This window comes from Chelonoidis abingdonii, chromosome 1 (genome assembly GCF_003597395.2).
Source record: "Chelonoidis abingdonii isolate Lonesome George chromosome 1, CheloAbing_2.0, whole genome shotgun sequence".
NCBI lineage: Eukaryota > Metazoa > Chordata > Testudines > Testudinidae > Chelonoidis > Chelonoidis abingdonii.
Window position 1 is genome coordinate 345,422,365 of NC_133769.1, and position 26,975 is coordinate 345,449,339.

The 26,975-nt window shown below is 43.2% G+C and overlaps 1 protein-coding gene across 1 annotated transcript in view; it reads left to right on the forward strand.

Annotated features, from left to right (window-relative positions):
- The first annotated feature begins 4,427 nt into the window (after positions 1-4,427).
- The window catches only part of MAML2 (mastermind like transcriptional coactivator 2), a 271,685-nt gene continuing 249,137 nt past the window's right edge, over positions 4,428-26,975 (forward strand). Inside the window, exons 1-2 of the mRNA XM_032762860.2 lie at positions 4,428-4,706; positions 5,020-6,291. Coding sequence (XP_032618751.1) covers positions 5,866-6,291 — 426 coding nt within the window. The 5' untranslated portion in view covers positions 4,428-4,706; positions 5,020-5,865. The remainder of the gene's footprint in view (positions 4,707-5,019; positions 6,292-26,975) is intronic.

Genomic DNA, 26,975 nt, shown 5'->3' on the forward strand with positions numbered 1-26,975 from the left:
TGTGGATGGGTTTTTCCGGTAACATTGTGGTATCTGGAAAGGAAGAAGCTGATGGGAATTGTGGCCAAAGAGGTATTTCAGAACCCTACATGCATTTGCTCCAAAGGGTTACAAGGGGACTTGTAGTGCAGCATTGCCACATAGAATAAACAGCTCCTTTCCAGCTCTACCTCTGTGGCCGGCTAGAATTCCCAGAGAGCCCCAAACACATTTATCGGAAGTGGGTGAGATGTATGCTCCTTAGCAGCCTTTCCCCAACTAGCCCCATCTCCCATTATTACATATGTTACCTTTTGCAGAGTGGAGAGGAACTTATGGTACTTCTTAAAATAATGTGAAATCTTGATTCCACTACAACAACATTCCATCAAATAAAATTCTAGATTTCTGATTTAATATTACTTAAACTGATCACTACAAAATTCCGAAAGATTACATTAATGTAATGGTAACGAAATTTAAACATGCTCTGTAAAGTAATATTAATTTTCATATATTGAGAATATATATTTTAAATCCTATTAACTGTCTGACTATGCAGTGTGTGCAATGTGGGAGAGTTAATAATAAGAGGCGTTTAACTTTTTCATTTCTTAAAATGTTTGCATTTAAATTTGTGACCTAAATTTTGCATTAATATTGGTTTTTGCATTTAATTTCCTTGTTATTCAAGAAAATAAAGTAGTGTCTGTACTTAATTGTTATGGCAGGAGTCACCAGATGGGGCTGTCACACACAGTCTTCTTACAAGTTACAGTAACTCCTCACTTAATGTAGTTATGTTCCTGAAAAATGCAACTTTAAGTGAAACAATGTTAAACTAATCCAATTTTCCCATAAGATTTAATGTAAATGCCAGGGGTTAGGTTCCAAGAAAAGTTTGGGGGGGGGGCAGACAAAAGGCATATACTGTACAGTACTGTACTGTGGTTGGGAAGTGCCCCTGGCTTACCCCACACAGCACAGCCCACCACAGGCAAGGGCACTAGGAAGCACCTTCTCAGCAGCAGTGGCAGCTTCCCAGGAGAAGAACAGGCACCGACATTTTCCGGAGGATGCTCCAGGCCTGTCTCTTCCCGTCCCTGCTTCATTCCAGGCCCACCTCTTCCCACCCTCACTTCACCCGTCTCTGGAGCACACCACATCCCCGCTACTCTCCCTTCCTCCCAGTGCTTTGCACTTAGGACTTTCTGGGAGAGAAGGTGAGGAGTGGAAATGTGGTACTTCCCTGCTTTTTCCCTTCTCTCCCAGAAAGTATTAAGCATCTCCAAACAGCTGTTTGGCAGTGGGAGAAGGGCTGGGAGGGAGAGGGAGGAGGTGGAGAAGAAGAACTTGTGCAATGCTCCCTTGTAAAGTCGCTGCTCTTCCACAAAATCTTACAAGCAGTGGACAGAGCAGGCAGTCAAGCCACGTTATAAGGGAGCATTGCACAACTTTAAACAAGCATGTTCCCCAATTGAGCAGTGACATAACTTTGAAACAATGTTAAGCAGGAGGACATTAAGTGAGGAGTTACTGTATTTTCTTAATGTGAGCACCTTGGAATCTTTAAAGAAGTTCTGTGATGCAAATTATTTTGGGAGGAGTTGCTGCAAGCAGAACAGCATCTGTTCTCTGCCTCAGTCTCTCTAACTGGAGTCAGCTCTTGGAGCAGAATAGCTTCTTAGGAACTGGGCATGAGTGTTTGTGCTGAAATTTGTGAAAGAGGGGATCATAGACCACTTTCCATGAATCATAGATTATTAGAGTTGGAAGGGACCTCAGGAGATCATCTAGTCCAACCCCCTGGTCAAAGCAGGACCAATCCCCAAATGGCCCCATCAAGGATTGAACTCACAACCCTGGGTTTAGCAGGTCAATGCTCAAACCACTGAGCTCTCCCTTCCTCCCTGTGCTCTTGGTGATCACCTCCTTTCAAAGACTGGTGTATATAGTGTTGGTAAATTCCTAGATTTTTAAGGCCAGAATGGACAATGAGCATCTGGTGTGAGAAAGTAAATTTCTAGCATATCAGAAGGCAATTACATATATTCCCATATTTAACTTAGCTAGTTTATTTTTATTTGAATAAATAAAGGCCTTCAGCTCTAACCTTCTTTTAGTCATTCTGGATAAACAGTGTGGGTGCGTTGGATAAATACATGTAAATATGGTAAATATCTTGCAGACAGTAAACATGTTCTATTAATTTGAATTACTGATTACATCTTCTTGATTTAAAAAAAAAAAGAAATGTACATTTATAATTTGAATCCAGAAGTCAGAACCAAAGAGCTTAAGAAAATATATGATGTAGCAAATGTTAGAATGATCATGTTTTCTTTTTACTTCTCTTAAACTGATAGGATACCACACCTTGTTGTTCATTTCATTAACCTAGATGTTTTATATATATTCAGTGTTACTCCTGGCAATAAATGAATGTGATCTAAAATTGAGAATTTGATACTTGTGAAATAATTTTTACACAAGACTAACTCTTAAGGACTCTCTCTGCTGGGTTTTTATTAGATTTTTAAAAGCAGCAAAGAATCCTGTGGCACCTTATAGACTAACAGAAGTTTTGAGGCATGAGCTTTCGTGGGTGAATACCCACTTCGTCAGATGCAGGATACTTGACTATTAGCTTTTTATATCTCAGAAATTAGTTTCATATTTAAGAGGTCTGTTTTGCAATGTATGCAAAATGTAAGCACGTGACCCTCATCCATAATGAGGGCATTATAGTTGTGCACAAGAAAAAATGGACACAGGATGAACATAGCACTCCTTGACCTTGTTAAATTAAACAATCGCACAAAGGCTACCAAATGTGTTCAAACAGTATAAATGGGAGTCAAAGGGTTTGCAAATTGCAGTCATTTTAATTAGAGACAAGAAGCATCACTGAAAAACTAATTGCTGAAATGGCTCAAGGCCCCAATTCAGTAAAGCACTTTAATAGATGGTTACTTTAAGCATATTCTTCAGTCCCATTGCAGTCAATGCCACTCTTAAGCAATTTAGATTTTTCAAAATGTTTGCTTTAGGCATATGAATGCTATTTTCTTTTAAATATATCAAATAAATACCAAAAAATTCTTCCACGTTCATTCAATCATTCAGTGCTAAACACAAATCCCCTCTCCACCTTAGCCACACTTCCCTCTTAACTCAGCTCCTTCAAATGCCTGTGATGCCAGATAGGGCTTGCAGCATCCCTTAAAATCAAAGAACTGGGTTCTGTTAAATCAAAAAGAACAGGGCAGTGAGATTTGGCCCTGCATGTTGACTGTGCTGTGGGACCAGTCCGGCAGTTCTCTCAGACACAACAACCACTGAGAACCCCCTATGAATGGTTATTTAAATGTCGGGTTTCTTGGATCACAGTGAAATAAGCATGGCTGAGTTTACTTGCATATATATGTATGTTATATGTATGTATGTTTTAGGTGATTTTTAGAATCCTTTTGCTTCATTATTTCTAAATTTAAGTAAAAAATGATTTTTGTGTGTGTGGAAAGTGCTTAGCACCTGAAAATGAAGGCTCATAAATGACAGTACATTTTCACCTTTAATCAAGCATCTCCAGTGTGTCACTATAACATATCCATTCTAGTCCTACCAAATGAGAAGGAGGGGCATTGTGCTAGGTGCTGTACAATCACAATCATGAGAAGCAGTGGCTTCCCCAAAGATCCTATAGCCTAAATGGAGAAGGCAGACAAAAGAAGTATCGTGTTCATTTTGCAGAGGGGAATTGAAACACAGAGATTAGAGCCCAGATCATTAAAGATATTTAGGCACCTAACTGCTATTTATTTGAATGGGAGATAGGCATGTAAAGACCTGGGCCTCCATGAATTGCCCAAGCACACACAGGAAGTCTGTGTCAGAGCTGGGATCTGAACCCAAAGCTCCCAACTCCCAGCCTTGACCACAAAGACCCTTGGTCTGCTCAGATACATACACACAGCACTGCACAAGAATGACTACTTTTGTTTTTCCACTTATACTGCAGAGAACTGCAGCTGCTAAGAGAGTTCATAGCTGTGATGTATCTGTGACACTCCTAGTAATTGCACAAAGGGCTTGATGCTGGAGCAGGAGGGTAAGCAGGGTGCCCTAATATAAATAGTGGATGATTAGGCAATAGGAAGATACATATATACAGAAGGAGGGAAATGCATTCCCTAGGAATAAGGGAAGTTATTGGACCTTCAGAGCCAGGGAAGAGGTAGCATATAAACCTGGGGATGGAAAAGGGGATTTCCTTGGCTTCCATCCATGCAAATAAACCACTGGGATCATAGTTCATAATTTGCTTCTCTCTTCATTCATCTCCTTTGCCGCTTGGAGGCTTCGCGTTTCTCTTTTGCTTCTTCTCTGTGGCTATTTCTTCTTCCTGCAGTGCCACCGTCCTTCCACTAGGGCTTCCCAAGACGCTTTCTCCCCCGCCGCCGCTCTGCCTTATCCGAGCACAATGAAAGCCTGTGTGTACCCGTAACCCCCGTGCAGTGAGCCAGTATCAGGAAAGCAGCTAACAACAGACAAGAAAGAGAAAGGGATATTACAAGGTACTTTTCACTTATCAAGCGGGGGAATCCAACAGAGTCATCGCTGAGAATTGCACCACAAGCACCTAGACCCACTGTTTGGGGGATGGAATATGCAAAAACACAAAAGAAAATCAGTGGACTACTCTGGGTGCGAAATGCTGGAAGTTTGTAAGTTTCACTATCATTTGTAATTGCGCTGAAGAGCGATATGTGTCTGTGTGTTTTCTCCTGCTTTTCTTGATATTGTACTCGGATCGGAAATATCGGGGGGGAGTGAGAAGTGGGGTATCAGGGAAAATATGCTAAAGGTGATACTTGCCTATGTTCTTAGTTTGCTTGTATTGCTTTGGGTGTCGGGGGTGGCTATAAACACTTAATACGGATTTTACACAGTGGCTGGATTAATAGAAAGCAAAGCATGGTCTGAAAGTCCAGTTACTGACATTGTTACCAACTGGGGATCCATCTCTTTTATTTTTAGAGGAGCTACAATATTAGCAGCAGACAGTTGGAGACAGTAATAAAACAAGAAGACTGGACAGCAAAGAGAGAGAGACAAGAAAACACAAAGACTTAACTCATCTGAACCTCCTCCTCCTCCCGCCCCTTTAGCTGCACGTTCACTGAAGGCTTATAAAAAAATCCTCTCGAGTAAATTAAACCAAACCAAAACAAGGGGAAGGCTTTGAGTTCCTGCGCCCCATCACTGCAATTTTCTTCCTCTGGAGAAATTTCCCCTTAAAGAGTCTCGCCCTCCTCCCCAAAATTAAATAAATAAAGCGCCAAGTTTCACTCATTTGGGAGGGAGAGTCCCTCCGTCTGGGGGACTGGTTCTTTTTTTAAGGCAGTGGCTTGGTGGTTTGATTTGTTTTTATTATTATTCCCCTTTAGAAAGGTCTCACCCCCCAACCCCCCCTGGATTTTTGCTGTGTTCACCCATGAGCCCTTCGCCCTCCCCCTTGTTCTAATTTGTGTTTATCTCCCTCCTTCAAATGGTTCTCCGCAGTCTTGGGACGCAACCCGGCCATCATCTCTAATTCTATGTTGGCAAATACCTAGCGATCGCGGGTCAGTCCCATCCCGCCCCCACCCCAGCTCTGGAAAACTCCTCTAGGGAGGTCAAGCCCGATTGCTAAGGGGTGGGGTTGGGGGAGGCTGATCGGGATCTGGGGACTGCCTGGCCCCGGGCCCCTTCTCCCCTCTAGCCAGCCTATCCCTCCCTCCCCGTCCCCATCCATGTGGCAGTGAGACCAGAGCTCAGTGTTGTCAGGGGCAGCATCGCAGGCGCTACCCAGTCGCAGCAGCGAGCAGCAGCGTGGCCGGCAGGATGGGGGACACGGCTCCCCCCCAGGCCCCGGATCTCGGGGCCGGTCTCCTGGGAGGGGGCGCGGTGGCCCCCCGGGTGCACAGCGCCATCGTGGAGCGGCTGCGAGCCCGCATCGCCGTCTGCCGCCAGCACCACCAGAGCTGCGAGGGACGCTACGAGCGGGGCCGGGCGGAGAGCTCGGACCGCGAGCGGGAGAGCACCCTGCAGCTGCTGAACCTGGTGCAGCACGGCCAGGGGGCCAGGAAGAGCGGCAAGCACAGCAAGGGGGCGGGCAGCGCCGGCCCAGCTCCCTCTGCCGCGCCGCCGGACTGTCACCCGCAGCTGGTCAGCAACGGGGCTGCTGGGGGCAGGAGTGGGATCAATGGGGAGCAGCAGCAGCCGGGCTCTGCGGTCGACGGGGGGCAGAGGAACTCGGCCCTCATTGCGGTAAGTCAGACTCTGTCTCCTTCCAGCTCACAGCGCCGCCTGCAGGTGGTGCGCCCCTGAGTGGGCACCTGATGCCAGTGAGGCAGGGGCAGAGATACAGGTATGGTACCGTCGGTGTGGGGGGTGTGCGCATAGGGTGCCACAGATGCAGAGTGTGTGAGCATCAGGTGCCACTGGTTTCGGGAGTTTGGTACTTGGAGCCACAGGTATGAGGCACTGAGTGCCACTGGTGTTGGATGTTGGGGAGTAGGTGCAATTGGTATGGGACATTGGATACTGGGTGTCTCCGATATAGGTCACTGGGTGCCACCAGTATGGGGCAAACAGGGTGTCACCAATATGGGATGGGAGCACTGAGTGCCACTGATGTGGGGCATAAGTACTGTGTGCTATCAGTGTAGAATGCATGGATACTGAGGGCCATTGGCACAGGTGTGTGAGCATCAGGTGCTGTCAGCCCAGGGGCATAGGATCTGTGGACAGTGTGAATAAATGGGGCATGAGCATGGGATGCCACCAATGCAGGGTGCCTGGGCAGCAGATGCTACTAGTGTACTTGTGTGATGTGCGGGAACCTGCTGTCTCCTGTGTTTACTGGCATATATACAAAATGACATGTCTGTCAGTAGTGAAGGCAGGGAAAGGCTCCAGCACGCCCATCACAACTTCTTGTTTCCTGCAAAGGAACTTTATTTACCACTACGATGATGTATGTTTCTGATGTCCCCAGTGTGCTGTGTGTACTGTGCATCTATCCCCCAGCCATTCATGATGGCCTTAAAAATACACCAGCCCAGACACATTTATTCACCCACAATTTAGTTTTATAATTAATGGGGGAGGGAGGAATCTGGAATTGGGTGAATGAGCAAATAGGATCTTCCAAAGCTGATGTGTATGTAATATATATAAATCAATATCTGTAAAAAAACCAAGCCAGCTAAATCTCCCCCATATGTACATGTCTCCCTTTCAGTTCAATTGAATGAGGCTTTGTTGGCATGACAAGCTATACAAGTGTTTCTAAAGTGTAAAAATACAGTGTAAAATATTACTGTCTAGACAGAGTTCTGTATATGTGGGTATAGCTACATTTTAACCTTCTTCTGAAGCCACGCTTTGGAAACAGGATGCCATACTAGATGGATCATCGCTTTGTTCCAGTCTGGCAATTCTTATGTTTTTACACATGCTGGCACATATAGGTCTTGATCCTGCACTCACTGAAATTAGTGGCAAAACTCCCATTGACTTCACTGCTGCAGGATCAGGCCTGTAGACCTCAGTCCTGCAAACACTTGTATGTGTTCTTAACTTTACACAGATAAATAGTCTCTGACATGGGCAAAGCTAAGCAAGTCTTTGCAGGATCGTGGCCATATGCAGTATCTAGATTGATTTATTAATCTTTTGGATTTTTGAACGATTGTAATCAGTTTATATGTATGCATTTGACCCAAATTAGTATGTGACTTTGCCCTCCAGACTAGATGACTTGTCATAATTCCACACAAAGAAAATACCTCTGGTGTCATTATATGTCTGCTCTGCGATGTCTCTTTAACTTCCATGTGAAGCCAGCTCTAAGAAAAATACATAATCAGTAAATGGTTAAAACAAAATTTAAAAGGTTAAAATGAATATTTGCCAAGTTAGAGGACAAAAGCCAACATTAAAGATATTCCCAGTGGATTAAATGATCCCTGGTGTATTTTAACATATTGTCCAAAGCTTCAGACAATCGCAAGAACTATTTTAATTCTGGACAATAATTTGTTGCTACTGCTTTTGCACCAGTGACCCAGTCAATAGTTATACAGTGTACAGATCAACAGTGAAAAAATGTGTGTGTGTGTGTGTAGGTTAGCTTTAAATTCGGAAGATCAGCAAACACTTAAATATGACGAATTCTTAACATTATATAAGATTGTGTAGCTAAACAACTGCTTCTCAGACTTGGTGTTTAAAGTATGAACTTGACCCAGAAAGGGTTTATTTGCTGTTATCACAGGACACATTTTATGGAGCAAAGTTGCAAGAGTTTTACAGATAATGCCACTTTGTAAATGGCATGATGAATAGACACGTTGAGTTTTTTAAATTGGAAAGTGTAGGCTTGAGCAAAAGAGGGAAGTCTCACTACTCTTTTTATGAGGGGTCTGCCTTGCTCTTGGAGCATGTACTAAGCTGCTTTTCCTCTCTACCACGACTCCAGAAAAACACACAAAGAATGACAGTGATGGCTGTTATTTGAATGACTGAAAATAGCTTCATACACACACACACGCACACACGCGTGCGCCTTTTTAATACTTAATTTATTCTAAAATGGGACCAGCGTTGTTGCTTCTCTCATGTTACACTGGTATTTGCTACAATCTGTGGATCTAAATTTGGGGCCACATTATTCGGCATCGTACTGAGAGTGATGATGTAAGCATGAATGTGATAACACTGTGTCCAAAGGGAGTTAGACGCTCAGACCAGATCCAGTGTTCAGATTAAATCTCTGTATTTCCCATCATAGCCAAGTAAGCCATTATCTTATTTTGTCAGTGAGTGTTAATTAAATGCTTTGCATTCATCTTTAATATGATAAAAGGCTTTTGCTTAATCATGTACTTTCCAAAAAGCATCACTTTCTAATTTCAATGAGCAGGCCAGTGTGGTTTTTAACTAGTGGTGACGATTATTATCAGATAACTGGAGGCAGCTGTTTGAAAGTGCTACAGATACAAACAAAACAAGTCTCAAGAAAATACTTTGATTTTCTTCTTTTGAGTGAAGAAGGCTTTGCCTTTGTTTGTGGAACAGTGTTAAAGGTTGTCTGCCTGCTTTGTGCTGTAAAATGCTGTATTTAGCTTTGATTTCTTATGCCCCCAGATCAGCTCAAAGTTAACTACAGGATGGAACTAAATTTGTGTGCTCCTGAGAAGAGATTTGAAATAGTCACACTAGTTTTTGTATAGCTGCATTTTGAGGGGTTTTTAGATCTGACTAATGCAGTGGATGACTTCCCTGATATGTTTGAATACCCAAACCAAATGGTGACTCCAAAGAAGTGCTAGCTCATGAAGCCTCATTGGTGTAGTGGTATCACTGCACAGTACTAATTTTCCTACTTTGTGTTGGACACTATACACAGACATTCTTTCCCGTTCATTTGCTTCTTTGGGAGGACTAGCTAATTAAGGAATACAGAAAATCACCAGTTCTAAATCATTGTTATGCATCATAGAAGTGGGTGTTCTCCTTACCAATCGTCCCTTAGAACATTATCTAAGGCATTCAAAACCCCCTGACAAGGTATGAGAATGTAAAATTGAAATAGTTAAATATCACATAGCAAGTAGAGGAGAACCTCAGAGTCATGACCACTTCAGAAATGGAAGTTGTTTATAACTGTGAAATGTTTGTAACTCTGAACAAAATGTTATGGTTGTTCTTTCAAAAGTTTACAGCTGAACATGAACTTAATACAACTTTGAAACTTCACTATGTAGAAGAAAAAGGATGCTTTCCCTTTATTTTTGTAATAATTTACATTTAACGCAGTACTGTATTGTATTCGGTTTTTTGTTTTGCTCTCTGCTGCTGCCTGATTGTGTACTTCGGGTTCCAAATGAGGTGTGTGGTTGACTGGTCAGTTTGTAACTCTGGTGTTTGTAACTCTGAGGTTCTACTGTAGTGTACCGAATTACTCTATTAAATTCTTGTGCTCTCAAAATACAGGAGGAAATTATGAGCCAGAGAATAAGGCCATGTATACACTAGCACAGGGGTTGGCAGCCTTTCAGAAGTGGTGTGTCGAGTCTTCATTTGTTCCCTCTGATTTAAAGTTTTGCGTGCAGGTAATACATTTTAATGTTTTTAGAAGGTCTCTTTCTAAAAGTCTATAATATATAACCAAGCTATTGTTGTATGTAAAGTAAATAAGGTTTTAAAAATGTTTAAGAAGCTTCATTTAAAATTAAATTAAAATTTAGAGCCCATCGGACCGGGGGCCAGGACCCAGGCAGTGTGAGTGCCGCTGAAAATCAGCTCGCGTGCCGCCTTTGGCACCTGTGCCATAGGTTGCCTACCCCTGCACTAGCACTTAGGTTGGCAAAATTTTTGTCACTCAGGGATGTGAAAAAAATACCCCCTGAGTGACATAAGTTTTGCCGGTATAAGCGCTTGTGTGCACAGAACTGTCAGTGGGAGACTCTTACCCACTGACATAGCTACTGCTGCTTATTGAGCAGGTTTTATTATGTCAGTGGGAGAGCTGTGCTGCTGTAAGCTTGTAACTGTGGACATGGCCTAAGGGGGCCCTTCATGGGTTCCAGCCATAGTATGGCTGGCGAGAACAAGCCCAGCTCCCCACTAGTCATTCAGAGTGCGCTCACTGTTTGAAAGGGTGAGGTCTTGGTAGGATTGCCAACTTCCTAATTGGACAAGGCTGAACACCCTTGCCCTGCTCCCTGCCCTGCCTCATCCTCACTCCTTCCCCAAGGCCCTGCCCCCCACTAACTTCATCCCCCGCTCCCTCCATCACTTGCTTTCCCTCACCCTCATTCACTTTCACTGGGCTGGGGCAGAGGGCTGTGGTGTGGGAGGGGGTGCGGGCTATGGCTGGGAGGTGTGGGCTCTGGGGTTGGTCCGGAGATAAGGGGTTTGGGGTGCAGAAGGGGCTGTGGGGTGCTCCAGGAAGGATTTTGGGTGCAGAAGGGGCTTCAGGACTGGGGAGTTGGGGTGCGGGAGTAGGTGTGGGCTCTGGGAGGGAGCTAGGGTGCAGGAGGGGGTTTGGGAAGCGGACTCTGGCTGGGCAGCAGTTACCTCAGGTGGCTCTCAGAAGCATCTTGCATGTCCAGCTCCTAGGTGGAGGGGCCAGGGGGCTCTGCATGTTGCCCGCACCCAAAAGCGCTCCCCCACAGCTCCCATTGAACATGGTTCTCGGCTGGCCTCAGGGCGGGGGCAGCACACAGAGCATCCCTGGCTGCCCCTGAGCCTAGGAACCAGACATGGCGGCCACTTCTGGGAGCCACACAAAGCCAGGGCATGCAGGAAGCCTGCCTGAGCCCTGTTGTGCCACAGGCCGGATTTTTAATGGCCCAATCAGCGGTGTTGACCAGAGCCACCAGGGTCCCTTTACAACTGGGCAAGCCTAGGTCCTAGTCCTCTGACCCTTCTTCCCCACACATCAGAAAGTGATGAGTTATGCTAGTAAACTCTCTCGTCCGCTTCTCCAAGGGCAGCAGAGCTACTGCTCTGGGGTGCATTCCCATGATCTCGCAAAGGAGCTCTAGCTAAGGTGTTATCTGCACAGAGGATTTTTTGCACTGATTCAACCCCCTAACGTGGACACATTGCACCTATATGAACTGTGAAGTTGTACTCGTGCAAATCACAGCGGTTTTGCAAGGGTGCACTTACCCTGGTGTAATTACCCTCATTGTAGACAAGGCTCTGAGATGGGCATAACAACTTCTGGGGACTCAGGCTACAGCATAGCCCTTCTGCTTGCATGAGCCAGGATCAAGGCCTATAGTTTATCTGTTGAAGAACGCTGGATCATTACATTTGTTACTCCTGGGGGAATTCTGCACCAAAAAATTAAGAATTTTGTCCAGAATATTTGAAAATTCTGCAAATTTCTGCATATTTTATTTGTCAAAATAATACAATATAATCATGACAGTTTCAATTATTTTGGTAAATTATTTCAAAATATGTGTCAGCAAGTACGTCTGTAACAACATGGACAACAGCAACAATGAAAGTTTCAGGGAATTTTTTTTGACAGATAGATTCCTAACTAGACATATTAATACAGAACGATGAGTTATTAATTTAAACTACAATACAGGAACGTATTTCCTGCACTCCCCAGAAAAAATGAAAAGGCTGGGGGGAGTCAGGCATAATGGAGGAGCTGAGGGAGAGGGAAGTAAGCCTGAGAGTGAACCTGGAGGATTGCTGGGTATGGGCGGGAGAAGTATGGAACAGTTTTTTTTGTGAGGGGTAAGGATAGTTAGGGGAGTTCGGGAGCCTCCCCATGCAGATCCTGGCTGACCCCCTAGCATCTCCCATTCAGTCAGGCATATCTGCCCCTGTGTGTCCCTGCACCACCCATCCCCATGTGGCCCTGCAGCCCCCTCCCCCATCCCCATGTGTTCCTAACGTCCTATCCCCTGTTTTCACATGGTTCTGCAGCCCCCATAGCCTGTCCCCATGTGGCCCTACAGCCCACCTCACCTCCAGTTCAGCCCCTGGTTCAGTCCTGTCACCCCACTAGCTCATGAGCCCACACCCTAGTCTGTTCCCCCCACTAGCCCTTCTGAACCCCAGTCTGTGACACCCCCCCAAACAGCCCCATGTGCCCCACTCTGTCTGTCCGCTGCCACCTCACCTGGCCTCACTGCAAGGAATGCAGCCTCTCTGGCTGGCTGCCATCTCTTCTGGTGCCACAGCAGCCTCTGCTGGGTGAAAGGTGTAACTGCAGCATCTCTCCAGCAGAATCCGTATTCTTCTGAGAAAAAAAATCAGCGGGGGACATGAATTCTGCACATGCGCAGTGCCACAGAATTCCCGCAGGAGTAATTTGTTTTACAGACCCTATCAGAAGTTGTTACAAATCCTGGTGTTGTCCAAGTCAGTGGCAAAACTCCCCTTGGCTTCAGTGGGAGCAGGAGCTGGTCCTTGGTGAAGAAAGATGAATTAAGTCCACATGCTTTAGGTCAGGTTTTCATATATACAGCAAAAGTATGTCTATGCTTCAGTGTAAGCCCTGGGTTCAAACTCAGGCTCAAGCCAAACCCCATTTCTGTCTACCCACAAATCACCCAGGGATTGTATCCAAGGTCTCAGGATCCCATGAGGGTGGAGGGTGGAAGCCTGAGTCAAGCTGGGACCCAGGGTTCAAGCCCAAGTACTCTGTAGTGTAGATACAGTCCTACTGGAAAATGTGCTTTGGGAGTCCACCAAAAGTATCCCACAGTACCATAGACTGACTTTCTGTGTTCTCTGGACAGTCAAATTTGGTGGACAGTCAAATTTTCCCACACTGCACCATGAACAAAGGGCTAGAGTGGTCATATTTTGGGAGGGTGCTAGGAAGTCTTGAATATGAGTGGTTGGATTCAAGCTGCATAATGCAGTGTAGATGCTGGAGCCCCAGGTTGGGACCCAGGGTTCAACAATTCCTAACCTGGGGTTACAGATGAGTATAGACCCTCAAGCTCTTGGTTAACAAACCTAGAGTCTGTTAACATCAAATTCTACATGTGGGCTTATGTTGCAGTGTAGACATACCCAAGCAGGCTCCAGTGAAAGATTGGGTGTGGCCATGTACAGTCCTTCACATTATTGAAAAGCTGTCGTGTTTAGGGGTATCGGGTGGATGGCACACAAAAGTAAATATTTGACACCCCATGAAGTTTGAAATATTAATTGTTAGCTTGGAAGTGTAAAACAGTTCAAACGATTAGTATAACTGTGTTGGGTTTTTGATTTGATACTAATCGGTTTCCAGTTAGCAGTTTAAAACAAATATTTTTTTCCCTAGTAAAGCATTTTTGCCAGCAATATTTTCTGACGGGCGAATAAAGACCAGACTTCTTGGCTGAACCCCTGTGACTGTGTCTGACTGAGTGACAAATTTCCTCTCTAGGAGAGTGTTAAGAGACCTTATTATGCTGTCTGTGTACAGCCATCTTTTCCTAAAGAACTGACCTTTTTTGGTTACTCTTCCCAGCACAAACTGTAATAGCCAGACTGTTCTGGTTTTCATTACATATCTGTTACAATTATGTGCCGGAGGCCTTTTTCCAGTGGTCTGAACAGTAGATTTGCAATACCTAGAGACTCTGGAACTGTAGGTTCTAATCCTAACAGGGCTGATATATCTCTTTGTTTTTCCAGTGTAGATTGAGTACCTTGCACTGGGGCTTGTAGGGATTTCCTCTCAGAGGCATTACTATTCTCTTCGGGTTCTTATACTATGACCATCATGATGGTATCTGAACTTCTTGCCACAAGTGTGCTAAGTGATGTGACTGTCACTTGTGACATAGGATTCTTTCCTACGTTCACTCTTCCTCTCCGCTGGGGGAAAACTGCCTGTGGATTTTTTTATTGTTATTATTTTCTTTACTTTGGAAAGTGACTGGGTGGAAATGGCCTCTTGCTCCACATGTCTTCTCCCTGTGTGTGCCCTGACTGGTTTGCAGCTCTGTAGAGCAGACATAGCTAGCAGAGGGGGCTGGATACTAGCCCTTCTAGTTCACTAAGTTCCAATCAGTCACACCTATGCAAACCTATGGACGGCAACGGGTTTGCACTGTGTTGCTGAGGGCTTAAGTGGAAGGCAGTAGAAGTGCACAGCTGAATTGGCTTGTAGAACTTTTATTATGGGTGGTTATGCTGGACATCAGGGAGAGACAGTAAAAACAGAGCCCTCACCATGCCAATGCCAGTTTGAAAGTCACATTTCAGGGTAGATTCACACTTGAAATACTGAGGTTTGGTCTGTTCATTAAAGACCTTCTGGCACTTTCTGTAAGAGTAGGTGCTTCACGCTAGTATCCTCGGCCCCAGGTTTTCCCCTCTCACACCCCTGTGCCACTCATTGTGAATGAGAGTTGATTGCTAGTCTCTGCCCCCAGAAGTGGTTGCATTTCACTGAAGCCTGGCCTACACGAGAATTTTACCCCAGTATGTCTCTGAGGGGTATGAAAAATCCACCCCCCCAAGAGACATAAGAACAGCCAGACTGGGTCAGAACAAAGGTCCATCTAGCCCAGTATCCTGTCTTCCGACAGTGGCCAATGTCTGGTGTCCCAAAGGGAACGAACAGAACAGGTAATCATCAAGTGATCCATCCCCTGTCGCCCATTCCCAGCTTCTGGCAAACAGAGGCTAGGGAACCATCCCTGCCCATCCTGGCTAATAGCCATAGATGTAGCTATACCGACCCAACCTCCAGTGTAGACAACACTAGGCTGACAGAAGAATTCTTCCACTGACCTACTTACCACCTCATGGGTAGGTGGATTAACGACACCAATGGGAGAATCACTCCTGTTGGCATAGGTAGTGTCCACACTGAAGCGTTACAGCTGTGCCACGGTAGCACTTCAAACATTGACAAGCCCTGATTCTGGATGTTTTAAAGCTTGTTAGGCTGCAGTGTGCTGCAGCTGATAAGGGAAGTTCATGTATCTGAATCAGATAGAAAGGCATCAGCTCGGATCACTTTGTGGATAGAAAGGCTTTGAGTCACTGTTGAGAGCCCTTTGGCCTGCAGGGAACCATTGTTTAGATTGGCTCTGGGCCCCTTTTGTCTTAATCTACTTTGGCTGTACAACCATTCTCTGAACCAAAATCTGGGGGAACCCTTGGGAGCCATATGAAGTGTATTTTTAATTAAATGTTGAGTAAGTTACACTTGTTAAGTGTCTGCTAGCTGAGAAGCTTGGCCAGGCTAGTTCAGGTCTAGCTTCCCAGCCAAAGCACCTGCTTCCTTTGAAGCCTTTACACCACTGAGTAACTTTCATGGAATTCCCCTCCAGTCTTCAGTAGTTTAACTTGCAGTTTTTACCTGCAGGGCTTCTGTACCTATCAAGCAGCAAAACAAATTTCAAATACGACTTGTCCTGACAAATCATCCAAGCCAAAACAATTGGTTAGTTAGCCTCCATTGGCCCTTACACTGTATTTCACAGCATGGTTTACACGTGTGCTGTTACTCATCTTCAGATCCCTGGTGTGTGCTACCCAAGCAGAGGAGAGTGGTAATGCTTCTGTTTCCTCTGTGCTGAGAAGTGTGACTCCAGCAAAAATGCAAATCTCTCTGTGGGGAAGTCTGAACTCTTGAAAGGGTGACTGTGCTTCTGTGAGTCACATGAGCTGCTTCTCCAAAACCTTGACTTAACTTGGTATTATAATTTTTTTAACAACCTTAGGATTTCCCCCCAGCCCCAAAGGAAAGCTGCCTGCCTAAGTGCAAAAGAAGGTGTACATGGTCTGAAGTTGTAGTAGAGTTTACAAATGATCAGGACTGGAAAAATTTGCTAGACACCAACTAGCCAGAAGACTAAACTAACTAGCCAAAGTCCTAGATGAAAGTGGGATCCCCATTAGTTAAATGCAATAGAAGTATAGGATGGTTAAATAAGCCTCTGTTCAATAGTGTAGGTTTTTAACAGTAATTTCAGTAGAGCACATTAAATTTATACAGAACCCATGATTCTCTAAATTTATACAGAACCCATGATTCTCGCACTGCTTTCCAAAGAGATCAGATTAGGAGCAGCGAAATGACAGAGCTCTTACCCATTTTTCTCTGCTGCTGCCCAGAAGAGCTCTGAGCAGTGAATGAGGCATCTGTATTAGCTGCAGACTCAGAAAAAAACAGATTATACTGGTTGATATTTGGATCACTTTTACATCATAGCAACCACAAAGGCTGGATTTTATTGTAAATGAAAGCATACACTGGTGATTTATGTCCTCCCACTTGCCATGGGAAGGCTTCCCATTTGCCACTGGACAGTTGGCATCGGGTAATTAATTAATTATAATTAATAATAATTATTATTATGTAAGTGCCAACACTATGCCAAGCACAAAATGCTGACTGTTCCCCACCAAAGGTGATTGTAGAGGCTGGGCTGGGACTAGAAATTGCTTTGCCTGAGTCCCAATCTAGCGCTCTATTCACTAGACCATGCTGATATAAATCAGATCAGTTCTTTTTGCATCAGTTTCCCTATCATGAGCTATCAACCCCAAACATTCAGCTATCATGAGTCAGGCTCCCAAAAATCATGAGATTGGTTTAAAAATCATAAGGTTTTTTTATATAACAAAATTTGGCTTCTTTTTACTTGCCCTCTGTTTTTCTGAACCAACCTGGTGCCCTCAGGTCACATTTTCAAGCTTTTCTCAATGACCACGAGGGTTATAAAGTTATTTTAAAAAACAACAATGTGAAAGTCATGAGTCTCGCATGATCACATGACTCCAGGAGCTGAGACTTTTTGTAAGGTATCAAATATTGCAAGACTCACACTAAAATCCTAAGAGTTGACTATAATGTCCCTCTTTTTTAGAGAAGAGGGTGGCATTCTCATCTGAAAGCCTTTTACATTATTATTGTTTATATTTGCATGTATTTTGTTGCAAGTCTGTTGTCTTGCTGGCTGTTTTGCCTCTGATTATTGTCTTACTCAAACTGGCTGCCTCCGTGCAGTGATGCTGCTCAGCACTTGTGCTAATTAGTGACGGACAGTGGGAGTGGAATCACGAGTATACCCAAGGCAGCTGCTGTTTGGATAGGCAGCACAAGCACTGCCTGGCGGCAGCTGGCAGCAGTGTGTTTTCACGGCTATTCACATTACCTGCTGTTAAACCTGTGATTCCACCCTGGTAGCATCATGGGCAAATTCATGGCTGCTGCTGCTGAGAACCACATTTGGAGAAATTCTCTGAAAAGGAAATAATTAACAATAAAAAAATAAAAAAATAATTATTTCCAAAATATGTTTTTTTTCAAATCCACCAAAAGAACTTTGACAGCCTAATGGTTTGATTTCTGCTGAGTTCACCCACTCCGATGCTGTGCCCTTGGGTAATTTGACTTGCATCATTCTTGTAAGGTCTTCTCCTGAGCTTTGGATCCAAGCAGCAGCAGTATATCAAGGAAACTGGCATGGATGGGATATGGGCATGGAAGAACTCGAACGTGGAAATGTGCCATTAGAAAGTTCAGTGAGATTACTGGCAAAGCAATCTACCTGCTGTGGAAACAAAAGAAACCCATGCACTTGCTGCAAATCAGAAACCTAACTGATGTTTGCAAGAAACCAGTAAGATACTGCACCAGCAAATAAACCATTACAGAAGGTTTGTACTGTCTTCTTTCTGTTGTCACAAAATGCATTTATATGCTGCATGCCTTAATATGGTACCCCAGCCACTATTGTTATTGTAATGATTTTATTTATTAAAGTACTGGCTAGATGCCCCAACCAAATTTGAGGCCCTGTTGTGCCAGGCACTGTACAAATACCTAGTGAGAGACATTTCCTGCTCTGAAGTCTAAAAAGACAAGACAGACGAGTGGTTGGAGGAGAAACAGAAGCACAAAGGGGTGAAGTGCCTTGCTCATGGTCAGACAGTGGATCAGTGGCAAAACTGGGAATAGTGCCCGGACTTACTGACTCCCAGTCCAGGACCCATTAATCATTTCTTTGCTTTGTGTGCCATGACCTGCAGGGAATGTAGAGAGAACTTTGCAAAAGCTTCAGAGTCAATTTTTAGTTTTGGTAACTAAATCACCAGCGTAACATTGAACAAAAAGAGGTCATGTACTGCATTGCCATGCACTGCCGTCCTGGCCGTAGGGGGTTATCCCAATATATGTGATCCTTCAGCTGTGTAGGGGGCAGGGATTCAGATTGAACTGATGTTTTGGTGGATGACATGCTAATCTCATTATAGGACACAGGCAAGGTTTTCTGCATAATTTAAAAAATACCGTTGCTTATAATCTCTTGCAGTTTCCAAGCGGAAATCTTTCCCAGTTTTGTTTCCTTCCATTGTTTGCACCCTGGTTTATTGTTATGGGGTTACTCATGACTGTTGAGTATCTAGCACTGATGCTTTTGCTGTAAATTATTGATTGCGTGGAAGCATGTTACAACAGTTATTTCTCATCGAGTATGCCCAGTATACTAATAAAACATGCCGCAAGTAAACAATCCGCAGTAAGGAGATACTTGAGGTATTTATTTATTTTCATTCCTGGCTGTGCAATGCTGTGTCCTTCAGAAGAAGCCTTAAAATTGGATTGTCTTGAACAGAAAGTTAATTGCATCGGTGGTTTCCTTCTTCAGAAATGTGATTGGAGGCAAACTCTGGCCAGAACGGTAATGACTTATCAAGAGCCTGTAGTAAACAATGGGAGAATCCCTTTCTTATAGTCATGGTGACAGCAGTGTAAGGAAGCGGGCTTGCTGAACACAGTGCGCACTGTCTGTTGAATAATGGTCACCATGTTTCGCACATACTGTTAATTTCTGCAGGTCTCCAGAATATTAACTATTCAGCAGCAGTAACCCTCCCTTGGAAAATCTCTTGGAGACAGGCCTTTTTTGTGCCAGCTGTGGAAGGATGCATGTCAGTTCTGATAAAGTTGTGTCTGATTGCTGCATACGGCATTGTGCAGTGTGCTCTTGGGGCCTGATCCAGCACTCATTGAAGTCAAAGAGAGTCTTTCCGTTCGCTTTAAGGGGCTCTGGATGAAGACCTTTTCAGAGCAAACAAGACTGTGCTGCATATCAGCAGGGCCACAACTGCCTCCATTCCCATGGTGGTGTAGTACTGCAGCACAAAAGGGGAGGTAAAATATAGGCTGGAAAAATTCTTTGATTAGACAGGCTGCGAAAGCAATACCTAGTGTAAGTGAATAAGGGGTTCATTCCAGCTCAGGTTCCCCTGTCCCTTGCATAGGTGTTGAGTGGATGCATGATAGGTCAAGTGGGGAGAATGCCTTTGAGAATTCAGGGCTTCACACTAAAGCTCTGAGCTGAACCCCAAACTGGGGAGTTTTCAGTGATTTTCCTGCTTATGATAATTTTTTTCCTGCTTTCTTATTAGAATAATTAGCCCTGCAGGAAAAGACCTTGTTGTTGACAGCAGCAGTTGTTTTCTGTGTAGCCAGTCCACCAGATTTCAGACATGTCACTGCAATGCCATTTGGCAAAAGTGCCATAAAGGTTGTTCAGTTTAGGCTTCTCACTTTTGAAAATCAGACAACATATTTACGAGCCCAACTATGGCTTTAGAAGGCTAATTTTAGGCACTTGCCTTTCTATTCTATTCAGTATAGGTTATTAGACTGCCTTCATCACTGTAGTATCTGAGCATCTGAGCTTTGAGGATCTTGAGCCCAATTTTTAATTCATTAAGCAATCAGCATCTCCCATTGCAATACTTCAGTGGGAGATGTTGGGTACACAGCACCTTACTAATCAGTCACCTATTTAGAATTTAGAACCCTCATTTTTCTGTCATTACCACTCTGTAATAGTTGCAAGAGGTGTTTCAGTTTAATAAATATTCTTGTAAGACCCAGGTCCCTAAGCCTCTGTCCTATTTGCTTGCAAGGAAAGGGGAGAGAGTACACAACTGCATAGGGATTGGCAGGTGTTTGAGGCTCAAGATAAAAAACTACTGCTAGAGAGATTTCCACAGGAATGTGGGTTTGATCTGGATCCCATTCAAGTCCATGGGAAAACTCCCATTAATTTTAATATATGTTAGTGTACAATCAGAGATGGTTGCAGAGAAGTATATTGATTTCCATCCCATGAAAGGATTTGATTCTGTGGCATTCTGAGATAGATTTATTTAGATTGCATGATCTTCAAGACAGGGGGAGTCAATCTCTATGGCTCTGATCATGCAAATACTTACGCATGTGCTTAACTTTATATGCCTGGGTAGTCACATTGAAGTCAATAGGACTATTCTTGTGTAAAATGAAAATGTACATAAGTATTTCAGTTTGTTCAATACCTAACCCAGCAGGCCCCAATCCTGACAGGGACCTCTATGCATTTAAATAAATAAGTAATAAGTAAGAGTAATAAATTAATAAATAAGTAGCATCTTTATTGGTGTTTGACTTATTTTCTTAACACAGCCAATCACATACTTTTTCTTTTTTAAACTACTTTCTACTTTTACTGACAGTCCAATTGATCTTAACTTCATATCCATGCCTTCACTTTTCCTTCTGATTGTTTAACCCCCCAGTAGATTCCAGCAATTGACCTGGTGACCATTTTCACAAGTTGAGTTCTTTCTTTAGTTTCTCCCTACTGACTTTGTATATTCACATAATCAGTTTCTATTATACTTTTTGGCCAGCTTTTGAGGAGAAAGAGGGTCATGGGTTTTTGGCCCTTAACTTCCGAGTAGAATATTAAATATAATCCTTATAATGATAGCAGTTCTGCTTGTGGTTCAGGCTGTGTCAGTGTGTCACCAAAAGCTCTCTTTTTCAGGAGCTGGAACACACTTATGAACGTTTGCTGTAGACTGAATTGACATTTGATGGCCAACAGCTGGGAACACTTTTTTTTCTTCTTTTTGGAAGTTGACGTTAAAAGAATCATTTAACTTTTGCAAAGTTATGAATTTACAAAACAGACTCTGTGCTAAGTCATATTCCACCACCGACTGACTTCAGTGTGGATGCATGGATGTGAGTAACTCAGAGCAGAAATTTGCACTAAAAGATTAAGACACATTTTTTTTCCCACCAGTATAGTTGAAAAACAGGTTTGAGTTGCAAAATAAAATTTGGCATCGAATTACTCTGTGACATGATCCAGTCACATTTGGTAGTTAGAAACCAACAATGTTGTAACCAGAGGTATTTAGCTTTGAAAAGTGCATTTTGCACATACACAGTAACTACTTTTCATAAGGACTTTTAACACACATATTTGCAGGGTAGACCAGAATAGCTCAGAGGAAGTTAATCCAGTCTGTTGGATAAACAGCATGTACTTTAAAATTTTTCTATATATACACACATATATAAAACCTTCAACAGGCGTATTTACTATACCTGATAAATTCTAGTCAGTTCATTAATGCCATGACGGCATGTGAAGTCAATAACATCCCTTCTGAAAACTCTCTATATGGGATGTGTATTTATTCTGTTTGGCCCATAGTTCATAAATTTGGATCACCCATGTATCTAAAGGCCTATTTACAGAAATACTCCATAACGTTGCTATAATGTATATTACTCCTAGGATGTACTGTATGTACCTGGATCTCAGAAAGTCCCCCACCAAAAACCACCCTTAAATCTGTCCCTAGTGGTTGACTGCTCCTTTGCCCCGCCTCCAACTGTCCTTCTTTATCAGCATTCACTCCCTTTTCACCTGGGGTCTCCCCCTGCCTTCCCTCCTTTCATGCTCCTGACAGTACCTTGTAATGTTGTTTTTCTTCTGAGCTAGAGGCAGACTAACACAGACTTGCTGAACACATGGTTTCCACGTGTTCTCCTCATCTCTCCTAATGTTTCTTCTATAACAATGTCTCCCCATTCTCGCCCTGGTCATTTAACATTTCCCTTTTTGCCTCCTCTCTCTCTCTCCTTCAACTGATCGTGCACTCCTTCCCTTTTGCTAAATGTTTCTATGGGACTAGTTCAGGTGTGTTATTTTTTCATTGTTATAAGAAATTCAGGGCAAAAAACTATGGTAATATACACTAGATTGTGGATTTTATATGGCTGGAGTTTAACCACATAATATTGAAGCACACACGTGACTGTGTATGAAAAGTCTTGCATCTAGGAAAACACTTAAAGCACATGCTTAAATGCTTTTCTTGCAGCTTTTCTCATAGCACATGCTTTGCTGAATCAGGTCCTAATTTCTGAGAATCTGGTTTTATGGTCCTGTTTCATCAAGATATCAGACTTTAAGCAAGTGAATAGTCTCATTGCCCAAGACTGTCCAGGGTTTGAAAAAAACCCAACCAACCTGCCATTGTCACAGTTCTGCATCCAGGAAGAAACTGTGTCACGTTCACGTCGATGTGCAGATTATCTTGGCAAATTAAAAATAAATGAAGATGCATTAAGGTTAAAATTAAAATGTTCTTGCAAATTCAGTGCAATGTCTATGACCCTGTCAGTTTGTGAGATGTAGGCAAATAAAATAGTCAGGAGATGCCTGGCTGAGCCTGTCTGATCACAAGTGCCTTTGATTAATATGATGCATCCACTCATTGATCAAGTACCACAGACAATGATGCAGAAGAAAATGCATCAGGCCCGGAGGACTGTCCAACTAAAGAAAGAAAGGGGCGAGCTGTTCTCATCTCAGTTTGAAGACAATGGGTAATATTTCAAGTATCTAAGTGACTTAGGAGGTGATGTCCCATTTTCAGAAGTGACTTAGTCACTTAGGGACAGATCCTCAAAGGTATTTAGGCTCCTAATTTCCACTGTAATCTGAATAAAGACAGAGGAGGGCCTATGTCCCAATGGTGATGCACCCATATAACTGAGAGCGGAAATGAGTCCATAGTCTTAGCTTAAGAATTCATTGTACTTCCTGGATTCATGTGATTATGAGACAGTCTCAGCTTTATTTCAGAAAAATTAAATTTCTAGCCCTTATGGTTATGGAGGAAAGCTTGAAAATGAGACCTGAGTGCACCCTAGAGGCTCAGAAACCAGAAGACAAAATGAACCCAAAATGTATTTGAAGAAAACCTCAAACTCCTGATTTTTAATCCTATCTCATGATTTGGGGGGACCTGGCTCATGATTTTTGAACGCTGGGGCTTGGAAACACTGCAGTAAGTCGTAAATGCACTGTAGATAACTGCACCATTAGTTCATTATTCGTTTTACTTTTGTTTTTAAAAGAGTCTGTCCAAGGTTTTAGATGCTTATACAAAATATTAAACATATGCAAAGTAAGAATAACAGTTACACTGGGGGCAAGAAGACACGTTAGAGACTATGTTCCAAATGGAACAGCCCACTGATCAGAAAAATAATATGTGGGATTACTGCCAGAAAAATCATTGACACAATCCAGCCAAGTGCACAGCAGTGATAGAATAGGCAATCTAGGTAGAAGGTTATATTAGCAGTGGTCTAGAATACAACACTAAAGAGATTATACTGTTGCTGTATAAGGCATATGTTAGGCCTCCATTCAAAACTGGTGAAGAGATTCCACTCTGTAATCTATTTTATCTTATCTAAAGTATCAGCATTTCTAATTCATTTATTACCTTGTTATCCAGGAATGACAGGATATTAGTGCCTTGGTAGAAACATAGTGTAGAGACACAGAAATGAGACCTGAGGTTCATAATCTAAATGACAAGTTAAAAGTCTGGGACCATGACCCTGCAAAGTGTTCCACGTGGCAAATCCTTGTGGAGTCCCACTGAGTTCCACCAGACTCAGCAGTGGTAAGGGGTTGCCTGCACAGATTGGTTGCTGGGATCACAGACTTGCACTTATCTTCATTAAAAATAAGAAACCGTGAGAAGATGTAGCTGATGTGCCAATTGTTGAGTGGTTTCAAATGGCTTAATAATATTCCTGCCATTTAGAAAAAAATCACATTGAAAAAAGAAAAAAAAAGGCTTTTGCGGTGTTACTAGTAATATCTCTGATTATTCAAATTGCCATAATATTACTGAGATGTTTTCCCCCCCATTCATACTGTTTCTGCACTGTCTGGATTTCACTCACTTTGGGGATTGGAAATGGGCTATAGTCAGTTTCACTTTTATTTCTAGTCAGTTTCACTTTCTGGTTCCCTGCAGATGTGTGGGTGAAACAACCCTGACATCTTCAAAAAAAAATAATAATGCCAAACCTGTTTTCACTTATGTTAATAGTTTTGAAATCATGAAAGCCTTCCCATTGACTCCTTTTACAAAGCATAAATATTGAGCCCAAAGGGCTTGATGTTATCCTTTAAGCAGAAGTTTATAAAATTATTAAAATAGTGAGAGATGCACAATATTTATATGGCTGAAGCGTTCAAAAACTAGAGTGTGACAGGCTGCTGGACTTTGGGTGAATGTGTGCATGTCAGAGCACCTGTTCTGGCCCTTTAAAACTGCGTACTGTAGTCTCTGAGCACATGATTAGGAATAAACGTGACCTACCGCCAGATACAGGGTTTGTTGCCTATTAGGCAGGGGCAGGAATGTTGTTGCTGGAGGTATCTTCTGCCTTCCCATTTTACAGACAAGGTCTCTGTCACTGAAGCCACATCTACACTGTGGACCTTACAGCGGCATAGCTGTACTGCTTCAGCTGCGCTGTTGTAAGGTCTCCCGTGTAGCTGCTCTATGCCAGTGGAAGAGAGCTCTCCTGCAGGCATAATTAAACCATGCCCAATGAGCAGCAGTAGCTATGTTGGCGAGAGGGCATCTCCCCGACCGACATAGCGCTGTGCATACTGGCATTTTTGTCAGTGAAACTTGTGTTGGTCGGGGAGTGTGTGTGTGTTTTTTCACACCCCTGATCAACAAAAGTTTTCCAACAAAAGTACCAGTGTAGACAAAGCCTAAGGATTTTATACTTTGAGCCTTTTGCAGCTTCTGTTTATTTAATAAAGCATACCCTGAGGAAAGGGACCTGGAACTAAACTTGGGCATTTAGGTTTGATTGGACTGCCCTGGCTGGTGAATCCACCCTTCAATTTATCTAAAGCTAATAATCTAACAGTAAATAGTGGTAAATACTAGCACCCACAGAGTGAGAAGGGCAGAAGATAGAAATACATAAAAGTGAAAAATGGGGTCAAGATCTTCAGTTAATAGGAACTGAGCATCTGCTTCCTCAAGGCACCTTTGAAAATGTGAGCCTCCATTTTGTTTCTGGAGTGGGAAGAGATGGCACCGTAAAGCAGGAAGGTGGGATTAAGAACTCCTAATTTATTTCCCTATCCTGGGTTAAATTGTTCCTTGTCTTGTGTAGCAATGCTGGAAGAATGGTAAGGAGCTCTTCCCCCGGTGCAACCACGGAGTGGGCAGGCACCACCAGCCTCCTTGTACTGGAGTGTGCAAGGGTGCCTGAAATACTGACCATCTCCAGCAGGGCTGTTTCTGGGTAAGCAGTCGATGCAGATGCAGGATCTGATTAGCCTCTCCCCAGATTTACACATGTGTAACCCCAGTTGACTCTTGATTTACATCAGTGTGAGAGGAGAATCACATTCTACCTGTGCCTATGGAAAGAAGGCTGAAATTCCATCCCAGGTTAATAAACCATTTGATCTTTGCTCTTCCTGGGTTATGATGCCACTGGAATCCCTCGGTGGAATTACATCCTTATTACATCCAACTTGGTGAATGTTATCCCTTATAAGGTAACTCAAAACACAGTTGCTGTGATTGTGTTGGAGGCTGCTAGAGTCAGTGGGAATTTCATCATGGAGTTAAATGGGAGCTGGATCACGCCCTAAGTATCTAAATGAAATTTCTTTTTGAATCCTGAACCTATCTGTATATAATACCAGGAAAGAATTTTCTTGCAAGGAGTCAGACTTTTATTTTGCTATTATTACTCAGGCCTGAAGTCAGCACTGAACTACTGTGTAATATATATATACATACATATATACACACACTGAAACCCCCCCAACTCTGCCGCTCTTCCTCATGTTCATTTTACCTTAGTATGCAAGTACTTGAAAGGCAACAGGGATGAAATCACAAGCCCCTGCAGCTTGAGCTAAAGACACAACTTTTTAGAGAGAGTCATATCCTCTGGGGCTCAGGCACAGAGGAGCCTGCATGACACACACTGGCCAGTGGGCTCCATTTTTAGTAAGGGTGACAGAATCTGACTCACATGGGTGACTTGATCCCTCTGGTGATTAATAAAAGTGTAAGGGAGATTCTGTCTTTCACTTGAGGTTGCTAGTTAGAATCTAACATAAGGTCCCGGACACAAATTATTAGCATCTGACAGCTGTTCAGTTGCCCATGTGAAATATATCGGTGGTCTCCCTTCAATTCTTTCTGGACACAAGTCTGTATTAAAAAAAGACTAGCACTGCTGCTGGTACTTACTGGCATCCTTTCTGGCACTGTGGTTTAGGGAGTGATTTAGGGAGTGAGCAGCGAGGGCA